At 41.4% G+C, this 18,202-nt stretch overlaps 1 protein-coding gene across 2 annotated transcripts in view; it reads right to left on the reverse strand.

Annotated features, from left to right (window-relative positions):
- LOC132893510 (DNA-dependent protein kinase catalytic subunit-like) overlaps positions 1–18,202 on the reverse strand; it is a 141,865-nt gene that overhangs the window by 113,757 nt on the left and 9,906 nt on the right. For both annotated transcript variants that reach the window (XM_060932709.1, XM_060932707.1), the window contains exons 6-12: positions 6,081–6,193; positions 5,882–5,981; positions 5,734–5,789; positions 5,614–5,644; positions 3,550–3,707; positions 3,288–3,434; positions 2,999–3,163 (exon numbers count right to left, since the gene is read on the reverse strand). In XM_060932709.1, coding sequence (XP_060788692.1) covers positions 2,999–3,163; positions 3,288–3,434; positions 3,550–3,707; positions 5,614–5,644; positions 5,734–5,789; positions 5,882–5,981; positions 6,081–6,193 — 770 coding nt within the window. The remainder of the gene's footprint in view (positions 1–2,998; positions 3,164–3,287; positions 3,435–3,549; positions 3,708–5,613; positions 5,645–5,733; positions 5,790–5,881; positions 5,982–6,080; positions 6,194–18,202) is intronic.

The following is an 18,202-nucleotide window of genomic DNA, read 5'->3' on the forward strand; positions in this document are numbered from 1 at the left end:
TTAGTTTTTAAAAAATATATAATTAATGAGTTTAGGGCTACGTGGCCCTAAATTCTCCGTTATTTCTTCCTGCTTCAGCATGACGCAATACAAGATACTACGTCATGCATTACCAGGGTATCTGCACGGTTTTCAAGTACAAATTTAAAGACTTTTAAGACCTTTTCAAGACCTCTAAATGGAAAAATTAAGACTGTACCATGGCAAAGAAAATGATAAATACGACAACTTAAAACTGTTTTCTACAATGGTTTTTTTTTTTACTAACTTTAAGAAGAATGCACACAATTGGTGAACAACAGGGTGCATCAATGGCAACTGTTAGACATGCAAACAGCTGAAGCAAAGTCGTGTGTTTTAGGCCTGCAGAACTACTGTAGCTGCAAGGAGAAGACTGGTGTTTACTGGAGAAAACACCATGAATCATTTCAAAAACAAAAACAATAAACGGCAAGTAGAACCAGCTGAACAACCTTAGCCGGGATTATTTCAGTCCCCAAAGATCATCTTTGATGATGTGTGATTTTGTGTCCGACAGCAAAATCAGTCTGAGTGTCGTACAGTATACAGCTGGCTGAGGAAGTTCTCGAGTATCTTCTGCATTATAGCAGGTAACAGCACAAACCTGTTTATGCAGTCATACAATCATCAGAGCGTTACATTAAACACAGAAAAACAACTGTCACCTTTCATAACCATTATTATCAATATTAATCAATGTGTTGTAATAACTAAACTAATTATCAGTGCAATTGTTATATCAATGTTCATTATTCAAAAATAATCATTAATTATTATCTATAATCCATGAATAATTGTTTGTATTACTACTACTAATAATAATAATAATAATAATAATAATAATAATAATCAACTACTTTTTTAATAATAATTTAAAAAAATTAACTCAATTTTACAACATTTTAATAATCACTACTTATTAGCTATATTAATTAATTGAGTAGCAATTATAATTCAGTATTATTAATTACTACTTAATTAATAAGCAGTGATTATCAAAATGTAATTTAATAATAAGTAGTAATTATTATTATCAACTACTAAATTATACTAATAAATAATTAGTGATTATTAAAATGCTATAAAATTGAGTTATAAGAGTTAAAATTATTATTAAAAAGTAGTTATTATTAGTAGTAGTGATACAAACAATTATTCATGGATTATAGATAATTTGTTTTTAATAGTGAACATTGATATAACAATTGAACTGATAATAATAATAACATTAACAACAAGTATTACTAGTAGTATTATTGTTTATTATTATTATTAGTAGTAGTAGTAGTAGTAGTTATTTTATAACAATGGTCACTATTTTAAAAAATTATCTATAATCCATGAGTATTTGTTTGTGTTCTACCAATTACTACTTTTTAATAATTTGTAATAATTTTTAATAACAATTTTATAACATTTAATAATCCCTAGTACTTAATCACTAATTCATAAGTAGTAATGATTAATAATCAATAATAATTAATATTACTACTAATTATTATTAGTGGTTGTTAATATTATTCTTATTATTATATTAAAAACTGTTGTAGACGATAAGTAATAAAACAAACTTTCTGTACAAATTATTTATATTGTACTATATTTAGAATTATTGTATTTTCTGGAGTTCTTTTTAATTGAGTTTTGAAATAAAGGTTGTTTATATATTTATATTAAACTTAGTACAATAAACAATGTTAATTATGTAAAAAAATGATGCTAATCATTATTATTATTACTATTTCCTATAAGTCCCATTTTCCACCTGACTCTTGTGCGCATGCGTGAACCCCCCTGCGTTTCACTCCGGGGTGCTTGACCTCTAACACGCACGCACGCGCGCCTCGTGTCCGTGAAAAGCCAGTTTCCCAGTCCGCCGTGTCCCAGCGCTGCGGTACCGTCTTTAAACACATTTGTGCGATCCAGTGGTTTTTATCGCAAATGATTCTTCTCCTTATTTTGGGGGTATTTGTCATCCCCCAACCACTTGTCGTTAAACAGACATCTTCCCATAATTATCAACGCTTTCTAGCGCCCGCGTAAGCGACCTGCGCATCTCTCACTCTTCACCACCACCACACCACACTTCCTCCAGCAGCCTCCTAACGTTAGTTATTGATCTACGGAACGCACAGAACCAACGCTGCCCCCAAAAGCTACGCTGGTCACTTTTAAAATTACGGTTAAAAAAATACCCCAAACCGGATGGAGACATTTCACTCGTTCGGTCCAATATTAAATTTAATACCTCCCTTTTGAAAATCCCAGTCATTCCAAACAATTTAAGACGTTTCAAGGCCTTGAAAACCGAAAGTTGTATTTAAGACTTTTTAAGGACCCGCGGGAACCCAGATCACGTGGTGGGCTTTCCCTGTTCGCGCAAGGCATTGTGGGACACAAATCTGAAACAGGAGAGAAAAACAGAGGATGCTAATGAAACGTGAAGAACCAACTACAGTAACAGAAAGCGAGAAAAGATGTGATGCTGCGAAGAAAAGAAAACGCAGTACCAAACTAATAAATATCGGTGGTCAGCGAGCACCTCGGTGTGATCAGCTGTTCGATTAGCGACAGAATGATGGAACTGTCAGTGCACGGTCAAGGTAAACCTGTAGATGGCAGTAATGCAACACTGTGGATGCCAGCTGCCGTAAAACCCAAAAGAAGAAGGTGGTAAACCTGCGCATGCGCACATGGACTTCCTCTGTCTGCTTGACTGCGCGAAGCAAGCGATTTCATGCACATTATTTGCTCAGGAATCCCCTCAAATTAAATAACTTCCCAGCCACAGAATGGCCTGATATTTAAGATATTGCAGAAATAAACATACATCACACAGGCCAAATTTCAGAGGGAACTAAATTTCACCAATTTTATGAAATCGAAAGGCCGTCTAGCTTTAACCAATGAGAAAGAATTACTCAAGAATTCAAGGTACAAGTGAATAACTGATCAGAGAACAGCATCTGTCTCTTACTTTATCCAGGTGGATGAGAACACTGGCGATGGAGTCCAGGAAACTAGGCAGCTGGTATACATTATCATCATCACGGTCCGACTCGATCAGGTACATCTGCTTACAGCGCTGGATAAGCTCAACGTACATTAAATCGACATCTTGAGGGCACACAACTTTACACGGCTACACCCGTACACGGGAAAACAATAGAATGGAATTAGGAAGCGTGTTTTACAGCCAGTATGTACATTCACTGAACAATCAAAGTGACATCATGGCATTCATGTATTACATAAATAAGACCCACCGCAGCAAAAAGTCCATATCCTCTTATCGCAATGGAGAGTTCTTTGTTAGACGAGTCCATTGTCCTGATAATAGAACAAAACTTTTGCATGAAGAACTTAAGCTTGTCTTGATGTCGCTCAACATCTTTAGCCACCAGGATGGCAACCTACAGGATGATCAAAAGTCATGTCAAACCAAAAAAAAAAAATATATTATATATATATATATTTTTTTTCAACAATATAAGGGGATGAAGAGAGATTGTGTATCTAGACAGCCACCTGTTTAAGGAAAGACTCCAGAGCAGCATAGCTTGTTTTCTTCATTTCGAGATTTATGTGTCCGCAAAGTTTGGACATCATGTCAAACACAGTCATATAGTGGTCCATGAGGCAGCTGCTGAACTGGCCTGCGTGCTTCGTAAAGAGTTTCAATCCAGCTGCCAGGAAGCGCACACACACACACACACACACACACACACACACACACACGAAGTGGACCTTTAGAGTCATGATTAGTGTTATTGTGTAAAAAGGAAAAGCTGGCAGGAGTATGGAGGATTACGGGCATTTTTAATTTACACATTCATAAAAACTGGATTCCTATGTTTTTTCCTCCCCTCGCTGGCCATTCCCACCCAGTTGTCCCCGATCATGCAACATCATCATCACAGGGCACCATAACATACTAGGAGGGAAGTCCAATCTGCCTTCTTCCACATACACGAGCTCACAGACGCCCACTATTGGCTACTGTCACTGTGATTGACAGGGAAGAAAGAGAGTGTATATGTCATCCCTCCCACCCAGAGATCACGAGCAATTTTGCTCTCTAGAATCATCCCAATATCGCAAACGTTTTTCTGTTTTGCCAAGTGGTCGGCATGTAACAAATCATCCAATTCACAATTAGATCTGATTCACAATATTGGGTTCATAATTTGATTTCCCCATGATATTTTAGAAAAATAAAATTAAATGAAGAAAACTTTCTTACAAAAAAAAGCAACATTTATTTCCCCCCATTCTTGATCAACTTAAATATTACTTGTGTTCAATCCTTTTGTTTCATTTTCTTAATAGCCAATGGTAATATGTACTTACTGATCAAGTGGGAGGGCCAGACGGGAAAATATTTAGCTCGAGGTCATGTCGTATAAATGACCAAGAGCCAAATATTTTCCCGTCCAGCCTGACCCAAGTCAGTCAATAAGCATTTTATCATATGACCTTTTTAACTAACATACAGAGTGGAAAACAATGAACAGCAGCACGAAAAACAAACCAATCAATTTTTATTTGATTGACAAGAAACCATTTATACGCTGAATCACCTTTGCACAAGTCTGAAATCTATAAAATACAACCGACGTTACCGTTCTCTCGAAATTAAAACGATTTTAAGAAAATCGTTAGTAAAAGTCAGTTCAAACTTGGCTCAGCTCATGGAGACAACATCAGTACAAGCCTATTAAGTCTACACAAATGAACTTACAAGTGAATTTTTTCACTCGAAAGTACCTTTCCCCGGAAACGGGTCCGGAGCCGTATACGGCTTTTTCCGGACTGGATTCAAAAATCCGTATCTGCCCAGTCACGTGACTTTTCCCAATGGTTTTATTAAGAGTGCGTGTGCGGGTTCGTACGGGTCATATGATAAACAGTAATTATTTACCTACATTTGTAAATGCTGGAGTAAAATTTCACAGTCTACTAACTAAAATATTTTTCATTAAAAATGAAAACTTAATCATAAATTGACCTTTTCTTAATAAACTTTTATGAACATTGGTACTATCTCCATTTTTCTTCAGCTTTCAGCAGTCTGTAAAAAGGTGACACTGATTTCTTTGTTCAGTCAATCGAACAACAGCTCTTCCATTTCAGATCTGGTTTTTTAGTGTGCTTTCGCAACATTAGAGCTGTGTTACTTCCGCCGAGGTTGAAGTCAAGTGTATTCCCATTATTTTACAGTATGCCCTTTGGTGTATAAACAATGTAATTAGAGATAGGAAAAAATATGAGCGATTAGGCAGGCTGATAATAATAATAATAATAATAATAATAATAATAAGTGATAATTTATTTCATCAATTTCAATCGTCATGAATTTGTATCGCGATTTACTGTCATACGATATATCATATATGCCTACCAAGCGAAAGCCTCATATTTGGATTTCTTGAACAGAGTAAAAGTTAAGGCAAGTTTCTGTCTTTTTTGTTGCAATTTCTGATCTCGTTCTTGTACCATAATATAAAAAATATGATTTTCAAACCAAAAACTTTAAAAACACGCGTGCTGTGCTTAGATTTTATGATTTAAAAAAAAAAAGCAACCTCTTACCACAGGGAACTGCGTAGCGCTTCATTTCAGTCTAGAGACATGAAGAAGAAGAAAGATTTTGTTAAAGCTGTACATGTATTTATAAGCAGGTTTCAAAAACAAACTCACGACTCTACTCACCTGTGGGCAGATTGCCTTTAGTGCATAGTCAAAGATTTCTTTTGAAGTAGCAGGGTCTGTTTTAGACGAGATGTAAGACATGAGATCAGAGTAATCACAATAGCTTGTGTCTACAGCTTTCAATAAAACTAAAAACATAGACACACACCTTCTTCCACTGACTTGGTGAAGTTCACCATCAGTGCTGTGATCCCCCTCAGACAACCAGCAACAACAGGAAGTTTTGGCTCCTTCGTAACAGAAGTCATCTGAAAGAGATGAACAACAAGAAGAGGAAATCTAAGCTATCTATATACACCTAGTGTTTTAACGTGCTCCAAATAATTTAATGCTTTAAGCTTCTTTACCTGTACTTTCAGTTCTCCGAGATAGGCCTTATAAAGTTTATCTGAATTGTTGACCATCTCACTCGGGTGCACTTCACCCAACACTCCAAGAAGTTCATAAATATTCCCCAGCACTGTAAGAAGAAAAGAACAGCACAGAGTGGACGCTAGCAGGTTGGAGATGCTCTATAAATGAGAGTTTGTTGCCATGATAATCTGAGAATATCAGTTATATCTACAGTATAACTATACACAGTACCAGTCAAATGTTTGGACACACCTAATTAATTATTTTTAGTATAAATACGCAAGTGATTATAGAAAATCATGTGCTGATTGCTCGAGAAATTCGGACTATTTCTCAATAATCACTAAGAGTGTCTTGGTAAAATGGCGTCCAATCACTTGGTCACCGTAAGTGAGGAAGAATTACAAATGATGAAAGAAAATGCTGTTCCTAAAAGCACTAAAGATGCCACGAAGTTTGGTCTAAAACTATTTAAAGGTAAGGTGGAATTGTGATTTATTTTATCGATTTCAAAACAAAAGTATTTTATGTGACTTGGCATAGATAGGTGATAAGTCTGCGCCACACCGTTATTACATTTCCATGCAGCTTTTGAAGTTTGAAATAAATTACTGTTAAATAAGATTTTTTTAAAATAATTACGTGTGTATTTATACTGAAACAATTATCTGCTTCAGGCTCAGTGAATATCGGTGATTATTATACATCCAGGACACTTTTTCGATGGAATAAAAACGTGTTCTATTCTTTTCTAGCGGGCTTCATTAATTTGGTTTAATAGCATGCAATATTGTTAGCATATCACTTATCTTAGGTGTATAACGTCATTCTACCCAAAGGAGAATGAGTGTTGAATATGGTTTACGATATTGCATGGTTCTCAAGACAACGTCATCACACGTCGGAGACGTAAAACTTCCGCGCTAGCGAGTGACTGTGACAATTTGTAAACAAACATGGCCGCTAGGTCGGCTTCATTAAATACAGAAGATTTTGAGAGAATTTTGAAAGAGAAAGATGTGTTCAACACCCAAAAGGAATGTATAATAATAATAATAAATATTATTGGCTGGCTTTTTTTTCCATGGCATATCAGATATATTCCATTCAGCTAGCATGATACTGAACTCGTCTTAGACTCATTCAGTATCATGCTAGCTGAATGGAATATGTCTGATATACTGTGTAAAAAAGCCAGCCAATATTATTTAAATAATAACCTCAACTTTGTCTCGGTTATTATTCACCAATATTCACTTCACCTTCAGTGAATAATTAATTATTAATTAAACGACACTTTCTGTCTTAAAGTAATGATGGATGTTGTTTGTCTTTACTTAGTTGAGCGCTTCTTGACATAATATGGATTACTACAGTTGTTGAATAGGGTTTTTTGCTATATTGTTATTATTTACCAGGGTACAAATTTAAAGACTTTTAAGACCTTTTCAAGACCTCTAAATGGAAAAATTAAGACTGTACCATGGCAAAGAAAATGATAACTACGACAACTTAAAACTGTTTTCTGCAATAGTTTTTTTTACTAACTTTAAGAAGAATGCACACAATTGGTGAACAACAGGGTGCATCAATGGCAACTGTTAGACATGCAAACAGCTGAAGCAAAGTCGTGTGTTCTGGGTATGCGCAGTGGGGCTTTGTAGGACGCTTTGACGTGTAGGACAGTTTATCAGAACACCGGCTAAGGTTGTTCAGCTGGTTCTACTTGCCGTTTATTGTTTTCGTTTTTGTTCCATGGACTGTGAATGGTTCATACCATCATGTGACTCACAAATGGCGACGAAGAGAGTTGCAAGCGGCTCCATGCTGGATGCGTGGCTAAAAAGGTCTAGAGGGAAAGGTAAGTACGTTTTGAACACAAATTTGTCATTGTGTTGATATAGAGGATTTCGGCCTACGTCATTGTTTCCATAGCGACAATATTTATGCCGCCATTTTGACGGTCACAAATATGGCGACTACCGGTAGCGATACACTGTTGATCATGACGAAGTCTCATTGTCGAGTATTTTATCCGGCCTAGATGACACGAGTAAGAAGCGATATCACCAGAAAATCAATGATGCTGGTGTACGTGATCCGTACACGTTACCAGGCTATCTTTTTCTGGCTTTACAGCGCTGCAGCGCAGGTGATCTTCCTGACCTGCAGTCAGGCGTGTGGGAAATACCAGGGAAAAAACATAAAAGAAAAAGGAGCGAGATGCAGAAAACACCTTCACTATCCAGCGACGTAGGGCATTTACAGGGCGAGCAGAGGGAGAGGTATTTGCAAAAATTGAGGTTAGCAGGCTTAGAGAACGACGTTTACCTGCTTCCACCAGGATTGTTCACTGACGTACAGAAGTACACGAAGCCCTCGTCTTTACCTGACTTCGGCCCACATGATCTGTATACCTATGTCGTTAAAAACCAGGCTGGGTAACATGCCTACATCAGTGGGTCGTCCCTGGAGCCGGTGGTCACCATCTTATTACAGCTAAGGTTTGATCACATTTTCATTTACTTTCGGTCCTCAGGATAAACAAAATGTTATTAAATGTCATTGAAATAACTTCTTAGTCTGTTGAGACATGGCCCGTTATAAATTTGCTGTTACCAGGCAATGACCAAGAACTGTATTATTAGGGTCGGTGTAGTTGTAGCAGTGCACTAGCAGCTAGCTGTTAGCACTAGCTAATGTCAACAACAGTAGCTAGTATGTTACTGTAGCAATGTTTATGTTCAGTCATTTGGATGACTGTTAAAACCTTTCAGTCTCAAGTTTTTCCTTTACTGTATTTACTAGTTTACTGAGCTAGCGCGCTCGGGCAGGCTGGGAGCGAGCGCGCTAGCTCGGGCAGGCTGGGAGCGAGCGCGCTAGCTCGGGCAGGCTGGGAGCGAGCGCGCAAGCTCGGGCAGGCTGGGAGCGAGCGCGCAAGCTCAGTAAACTAGTAAATCCAGTAAAGGAAAAACTTGAGACTGAAAGGTTTTAACAGTCATCCAAATGACTGAACATAAACATTGCTACAGTAACATACTAGCTACTGTTGTTGACATTAGCTAGTGCTAACAGCTAGCTGCTAGTGCACTGCTACAACTACACCGACAAAATGAGAAAAAAAAATCCAGAAAATCACATTGTCTGATTTTTAAAGAATTTATTTGCAAATTATGGTGGAAAATAAGTATTTGGTCAATAACAAAAGTTCATCTCAAAACTTTGTTATATACCCTTTGTTGGCAATGACGGAGGTCAAACGTTTTCTGTAAGTCTTCACAAGGTTTTCACACACTGTTGCTGGTATTTTGGCCCATTCCTCCATGCAGATCTCCTCTAGAGCAGTGATGTTTTGGGGCTGTCGCTGGGCAACACGGACTTTCAACTCCGTCCAAAGATTTTCTATGGGGTTGAGATCTGGAGACTGGCTAGGCCACTCCAGGACCTTGAAATGCTTCTTACGAAGCCACTCCTTCGTTGCCCGGGCGGTGGGTTTGGGATCATTGTCATGCTGAAAGACCCAGCCACGTTTCATCTTCAATGCCCTTGCTGATGGAAGGAGGTTTTCACTCAAAATCTCACGATACATGGCCCCATTCATTCTTTCCTTTACACGGATCAGTCGTCCTGGTCCCTTTGCAGAAAAACAGCCCCAAAGCATGATGTTTCCACCCCCATGCTTCACAGTAGGTATGGTGTTCTTTGGATGCAACTCAGCATTCTTTCTCCTCCAAACACGACAAGTTGAGTTTTTACCAAAAAGTTCTATTTTGGTTTCATCTGACCATATGACATTCTCCCAATCCTCTTCTGGATCATCCAAATGCTCTCTAGCAAACTTCAGATGGGCCTGGACATGTACTGGCTTAAGCAGGGGGACACGTCTGGCACTGCGGGATTTGAGTCCCTGGTGGCGTAGTGTGTTACTGATGGTAGCCTTTGTTATTTTGGTCCCAGCTCTCTGCAGGTCATTCACTAGGTCCCCCCATGTGGTTCTGGGATTTTTGCTCACCGTTCTTGTGATCATTTTGACCCCACGGGGTAAGATCTTGCGTGGAGCCCCAGATCGAGGGAGATTATCAGTTGGTCTTGTATGTCTTCCATTTTCTAATAATTGCTCCCACAGTTGATTTCTTCACACCAAGCTGCTTACCTATTGCAGATTCAGTCTTCCCAGCCTGGTGCAGGTCTACAATTTTTGTTCCTGGTGTCCTTTGACAGCTCTTTGGTTTTGGCCATAGTGGAGTTTGGAGTGTGACTGTTTGAGGTTGTGGACAGGTGTCTATTATACTGATAACGAATTCAAACAGGTGCCATTAATACAGGTAACGAGTGGAGGACAGAGGAGCCTCTTAAAGAAGAAGTTACAGGTCTGTGAGAGCCAGAAATCTTGCTTGTTTGTAGGTGACCAAATACTTATTTTACTGAGGAATTTACCAATTAATTCATTAAAAATCCTACAATGTGATTTCCTGGATTCTTTCCCCCCCCATTCTGTCTCTCATAGTTGAAGTGTACCCATGATGAAAATTACAGGCCTCTCTCATCTTTTTAAGTGGGAGAACTTGCACAACTGGTGGCTGACTAAATACTTTTTTTCCCCACTGTGTGTGTGTGTATATATATATATATATATATATATATATATATACACACACACACACACACACACACACACATATATATATACATACATACATACATATACATATATCTTCATCTGTATTCAAGATTTCACCATATTCTTCAATAGTATTAGAGAATCTGGAGAAACTTGTCACCTTAGCTTAGTCAAAGTGCACATCAGACTTAAAATTATTATATCATCCATCTGTGGATTTCAATCGGACTACTTTTTATGTTTGTTTGCAAATATTTCTGAAATTTGATAAAATGACTGAGGTATGGTTTCATATTTCAAGTTTCCAAATGGTATTGATTACCCTTTATTTTCACTGTTAAAAGTTACCAGAAGCCACCATTTCTCAGTGCATTTCATAAAATTTTCTGTGCCCAAAGTGAAGCCGCTGGCAGACATTTTACCATTTTGCACCCTGCTGTAAATTATTTGTACCCTGCTATTCTCCCAAACTTTGAAGCCCCTGTTTATGTCTTGCAATAAAAATAACATAACATTTAATTACATTACATTGTGTAAGTGAGACATTAATTGTTCAAGTTGCTGATACTTACAAACTATAAGTAAGGTGTAGATTCTGCAAGTAAACCTTACAATCAGGAATTAGGTACCCATTACACAGCCGAAAGTAAGAGAAACCCATTTAACACCAGTAAACACAACTTTGCTCCAAGTAACCTTTACTAGCTGGTATGAAGTAAACATTACTAGTTGGTTTTAAGCAACCTCAACATTCAAGTTCCAAGTAAGGATAACAAAATTTTCAGTGGAGATTACTTTTAAACGTAAAGATAACTTGAAAGAGAACAAGTTATATTACTTCATTTATTTGAGGCAACGAGTTTCCACCTTTTTTTCAACTAAGCTTAACTTATTCTTTTTTACAGTGAGTGTAGTTTACTCTGGTGGGGTCATTTGAATTGTCAAAACTTCCTACATTCATATGTTAATGTAAAGGCATATTCTGATGGTCATTGAGTTGTCAGAAAGTCCTGCATTCATATATTAAAGTAAAAGAATATTCTGATGAGGTCGTTTGAACTGTCAGAACGTCCTACACTCCTATTTTAATGTAGAAGCATATGTCAGAACAGCCACATTCATATATTGTAAAAACATATTCCGTTGGTCATTTGAATAGTCAGAACGTCCTACTTACTGTAGAAGCATATTCTGACGGGGTCATACGAGTTGTGAGAACGTCCTGCGGCGTCATTTGAATTGTAAGAACGTCCTACACTCATATTTTAATGTAGAAGCATATTCTGAAGGGGTCTTTTGAATTGTCAGAACATCCTACATTCATTTATTAATGTAGAAGCATATTCTGATGGGGTCATAGGAGTTGTGAGAACGTCCTGCGGCATCATTTGAATTGTAATAATGTCCTACACTCATTTTAATAGAGCAAATGGTACTTGTGAATAGTGACAAAAAAAACCAAAACTATTAATTCTACATATTCTGACAGGGTCAGCTGAAGAGTCAGAGCGTCCTAGATTCATATGAATGTAAAAGCATATTCTGACAGAGTCATTTGAATTGTCAGAACGTCCTACATTCATATGAATTCTGACAGGGTTGGTGGACGTTGTATCAATGTAGAAGCATGTTCTTTGCAGAGGGAAAAAACGCGAACTATGACTAAAAGTTAAAGTTCAATCACACTGTAGGATTTCCTGCAATGTAGGACTGCTCGACAGACATGTCTGACATCCCCTCCTACCGTAGGACGCTTTGCAGATGTAGGACCGTTTATCAGAACACCGGCATTATTTCAATCCCCAAAGATTATCTTTGATGATGTGTGATTTTGTGTCCGACAGCAAAATCAGTCTGAGTGTCGTACAGTATACAGCTGGCTGAGGAAGTTCTCGAGTATCTTCTGCATTATAGCAGGTAACAGCATAAACCTGTTTATGTAGTCATACAATCATCAGAGCGTTACATTAAACACAGAAAAACAACTGTCACCTTTCATAACCTCATCTTCACTCATTATCTCTAGCCGCTTTATCCTGTTCTACAGGGTCGCAGGCAAGCTGGAGCCTATCCCAGCTGACTACGGGCGAAAGGCGGGGTACACCCTGGACAAGTCGCCAGGTCATCACAGGGCCGACACATAGACACAGACAACCATTCACACTCACATTCACACCTACGGTCAATTTAGAGTCACCAGTTAACCTAACCTGCATGTCTTTGGACTGTGGGGGAAACCCACGCGGACACGGGGAGAACATGCAAACTCCGCACAGAAAGGCCCTCGCCGGCCACGGGGCTCGAACCCGGACCTTCTTGCTGTGAGGTGACAGCGCTAACCACTACACCACCGTGCCGCATAACCACTTTCATAACCATTATCAATATTAATCAATGTGTTGTAATAACTAAACTAATTATCAGTGCAATTGTTATATCAATGTTCATTATTTAAAAATAATCATTAATTATCTATAATCCATGAATAATTGTTTGTATTACTATTACTACTACTACTAATAATAACTACTTTTTTAATAATATATTTTTTTAAATTAACTCAATTTTATAACATTTTAATAATCACTACTTATTAGCTATATTAATTAATAATTAGAGTAGCAATTATAATTGTAAGATTGTGTGTGTTCTCGTGCATAGCTGTCCTGAGCTTTATGACCCTTTCACACCCTGGTAAACGTGCATAATCGCGAGAACATACTCTTTTATTTTCTCTGTACCTTCTAGTTTCGCTGAAACCACATTCCTGGTTCCTCCTGTTCTAGGGGGTGTATGGTCTGCTCTTTCATGTATAATAAAAACGACTCCTTATCTGGCGAGTTGACCTTGTGCCCCCGAGCCCCTTACTTATCTTGTCACGCAAGCTTCTGATGTATATAAACCCTGCTCTTTCTGTGTATCGTTGAGCAGTGCTTGAATAAACCAGATTGATTTAACTCGTGTGGTTTGTTTTAACCCTGCTCCAGAGCGCTCTTACGTCAACGCATCTGAACTGAGACAGACACAGGTTCTAACAATTTGGTGACCCCGACGTGATACTCTCAATCAGGTAAGACATGTTTGATTGACTACCTGGTTGGCAGTAGTTTCGTAGTGTCCTACGGAGGACAGTTTTCCCTGGTTCGAGTCCAGGAAGAGCGCGCTATACAAATTTGTACTATATTTGTTGTCTGTTCCTCTTCAGATCCGTTTGTTGTCATTGTACGATGGGAAGCTCGTTCCCTAAGCCTGCGCCAGGGGAAACCCCGGCCGAATGGATGACTAGGTGCGGTTTCGCTTATTATGTTTCTCCCTGGCTCGATAATTTGGCAGGTTGGACCGAGGCCAACCCTCAAATTCCTTCATATCCTCGCCGAGGTACTTTCGATCCTGGTTATCTTGCATCGGCCCATCGCATGATTTATGAGGGATTAGGGGACCCCGGATGGGATCGCCCGTATATGCGGGAAGGATATGCCAAATGGTATGATATGAAGAAGATTTGGGATAATTTTAAACAGGCTTATACTCCCCGTTCAGTCCTGAAATCCATCCCGAAGCCTCGGGCTGCACCTGTCACCAAGGAAACGGAGGAGGCGGCGCTAGGAAAATCCAAATCTCATTCTGCTCCTCCAGCCTCGTTAGATAGTAAACCTCCACCTTATAGTAAGGCTGGAAAAATTACTGGTAAATCGTCGTCAGCTGCAAAAACGATTCCTAAAATTTATCCGTCCCTGGCTGCTGTGTCTGCGTGCCCCCCCCCCACGGTTGACAGAGGGCAGCGTCCCGGAGGGATAAAGGGTGCGCCTGCATCAGCCAAGAACGGCAAAGACGAAGAAAGTAGTGACGATACCGATGATGACACTGATGATGACGATTGGGATAATCCCGATGGTGTGGGTCCAGACGCCGGCTCGCGTCCTTATCCGCCACAAAACGCTGCTTGTGTATGGGTTGCAAAGCGCAGTGGTATTGATATAACTCCTCCGTCCCCGTCGGCTCTTAAGGACATCATCTCGCTTCTTCCGTCACCCGATAAGCCCTTGCTTTTTGTTGATCAGTTAATTAATGTTTCTCGTAATTGTCAGCTTACGGGAGCTGATTACCGGTTTATTCTGCAAAATAAATTAGGAGGCGCATATGATGAGACAGCCCTGTTAGAAAACGTTCAGGTTCTCGCCCCCGTCAATGATCAAGCTGAAAATATTAAGGAAGAGTATGAAGGGGATGACGGTCGCCCGCGTCGGCGCACCGTGACTACCTTCTTTTGGAAGGACACGCCGAACGCACTGCAGCAGCTTCGCGAGCAGTTGACGCGATACCTGCTCGCCTTAAAACAAGCAAATAGAGACCTGTCACAGGTCACTAATTGCAAACAGGAGCGTTCTGAGCTGACGTCGGCTTTCTGGAAGCGCTTTGGGGAAGTTTGGCAACATTTGGGAGGTCTCGAACTCAATTTGGCAAACCCGAACCCAATGTTCTTGTCCACCTTTTTGTCTAATTGTCGCCCCGAAATACAGAGCGTTTTAAAACATCACTGGAGTGACCGGAATAATCTGGTCCTCCGTCAGGCCGGGGAGCGGGTGCGCACGCTGGAGAGCGATGGTCTTTTAGACTGTAAAACGAATAAAGCATGTTTATCCGTCGTGCCGGGCGGACGAGCGGATGGCCGACAGGAGAGGGGTCGCCGAATGGGGCCGCGCGGCGGGGGAGGGAGGAGAAATGGAAAGTGCCACTATTGTGGAAAAGAGGGACATTGGATAAGAGAGTGCCATGCGAGACAGCGTGATGAACGGGAACGTGAAAAACCTGTCATTCACGCTGCCCCGAGCCCTTCTGGGCAGAGGGATTTTTCCCGCCCATAGGGCTGCCCTCAGAGCGATGAAACCCCGACCGTTGCTATGTTAAATCTTTTATTCAGCTCCCCTCTTAACGAAGATCTTCCCACTATTGTTTTATGCCTGGCAGGGACTGAATATCCTTTTTTACTCGACACCGGGGCTACCATGTCCTCAGTGGGGAGGGAATATGCGGGTCCTTTATCTACACGGTCTGTAAGCTCTGTGGGAATAGAAGGGGTTCCTTTCCATTCCAGTTGCACGCCCCCCCTTTCTGTTACTTGTGCCCTTGATCCTTTACTGAAGTTTTCTCACTCCTTTGTTTGCATGCCTGATTGCCCTTTTAACCTGCTTGGACGGGACCTCATGAGCCTCCTAGGGCTCTCTATTTCTTTTAGTGGCTCACACATGGTTGTTGACATACCAGACGAAACCTCGTCGGCTGCTCTTGCCCTCACCTCTCTTTCTCTCCCCCATAACCTTCTCAATGCTGCTTGTGCCGTTACCTGCCTCACACCCTCTCTTTCTGATCTCCCAGCTTCTCTTTGGGCGGAACATAAGGACGAGGTGGGCTTTGTTAACTGTACCCCTTACGAGGCGGTCATTAAACACTCTTCGCCAGTATATGTAAAACAGTACCCCCTTTCCCCAGCTAAACTGTCTGGCATTGATGATGTTTTATGTTCTCTCCTAGAGCAAGGTGTGGTCGTCCCCTGTGTTAGCCCTTATAACACTCCAGTGAACCCGGTGCAGAAGCCCAACGGCACGTGGCGTTTCACCCAGGACTTGCGTAAGATTAATGAGTTAATTATCCCAGTCGCCCCATTAGTTCCAGACGTTCCCTCTCTTATGGCCTCGATTCCGTGTGAACATGCGTTTTTCTCTGTGATTGACCTCTGTTCTGCCTTTTTCAGCGTCCCTGTGGGCCACGACACGCAGCCCCTGTTCGCTTTTACGCACAGGGGAAAGCAGTACACATGGACCAGGTTACCCCAAGGATATGTCGATTCCCCCGCGGTTTTTACAGCCGTAGTGAGGGACGCCTTGGCCGGTCTGTGCCTCCCCTCGGGCTCCTCCGTGCTCCAATACGCGGATGATCTTCTGGTAACGGCGGAGGACGAGGACCTTTGCGCTAAAGCCACACTCGCTCTCCTCTCTCTTCTGGCGCAAGAAGGTTTCAAGGTCTCACGAACTAAGCTTCAGTTCTGCCTCCCCACTGTTCGATATCTGGGTCACGATCTCTCCCAGGGCTCCCGCAGGCTCAGCCCCGAGCGTGTGCAGGTCATCCTAGACACTCAGGTGCCTGCCACCAAACACGCCCTCATGGCTTTTCTGGGACTTATCAATTACTGCCGCCAGTGGATTCCTGACTGTTCCACCTATGACAAGTGTCTGCGCTCTGCAATTCTGCACTCGGACCCTTTGACTCAGCCCCTGGTGTGGTCTGATGAGATGCTGACGGCCTTCAGGGCCTTGAAACAGGCTTTATGCTCGGCCCCTGCTCTCGGACTTCCGAATTACCGTTTGCCGTTTCATTTATATGTGTGCAACCAGCAGGGAACTGCGTCTGGGGTTTTGGCGCAGGAGCACGGGGGGGGTATGCGGCCTTGTGCGTTCCTCTCTAAAACTCTTGATTCTGTGGCACAGGGCCTCCCTGCTTGCCTCAGGGCGGTGGCTGCATGTGCTGTCATGGTCACGGACGCTGAACGGCTGGTTTTGTCTCACCCGCTCGTTCTCCACACCTCACATGATGTAGTGCACGTTTTAAAGAACCTCAGTACCCAGCATTTATCTGCGCAGCGTCGCTCTGGATACGAGTCTATTCTTTTGGCCACCGAAAACCTTACTGTTAAGCCCTCCTCCTCCTTTGATTCTCTCGCGCACGCGCTTCAGCGCCTCCTCAATTCACAGGATGATTTTCTTCCTTCTGAAACACACGACTGCATTTCTAGCATTCTTTTCGAGACAAGTATCCGCCCCGACTTACGTTCCACCCCCTTACTTTCAGGTGATTCGCTGTTCGTGGATGGCTCGTGTTCACGCCCCTCTGACGGCGTCTTTGTGTGTGGTTATTCTGTGTGCCGCCTTCCTGATGAAACTGTTGAAGCTTTTTCTCTTCCTTTCTCCTCGGCTCAGGCTGCCGAACTATACGCTCTAACCCGTGCATGTGTTATTGCTCAGGACACAGACGTCACTATCTACACTGATTCACGTTACGCTTTCGGCGTTGCTCACGACTTTGGTCGGATTTGGGCTTCGCGTGGGTTCACCACTGCAGACGGTAAGCCCATTTCTCATTCTTCGCTTGTTACTGATTTAATCACCGCCTGTCTTCTCCCGCGCTCTTTAGCCATTGTTAAGACTCGTGCTCATTGTATTGGGGACTCTTTTGAGATCAGGGGAAACTCTCTCGCCGATCGCATTGCCAAAGCCGCGGCTGCCTCCGGTGTTTTTCCGCCTTCGCTTACTCTCTTCCTGGTCTCATCCAGTCGCATGATTAGTGCCGTTCTTCCGGACATTGACTTGATCTCCCTCCAGGCCTCCGCTTCGGCCTCAGACAACCATTTCTGGGACTCATGCGGCGCGCAGCCGTCTGACGGCGTTCGGATCGATGCTCAGGGCCGCCTTTGTTTGCCTAGACATTGCACTCCTTTCC

The sequence above is a fragment of the Neoarius graeffei genome, chromosome 1, assembly GCF_027579695.1.
Source record: "Neoarius graeffei isolate fNeoGra1 chromosome 1, fNeoGra1.pri, whole genome shotgun sequence".
Lineage (NCBI taxonomy): Eukaryota > Metazoa > Chordata > Actinopteri > Siluriformes > Ariidae > Neoarius > Neoarius graeffei.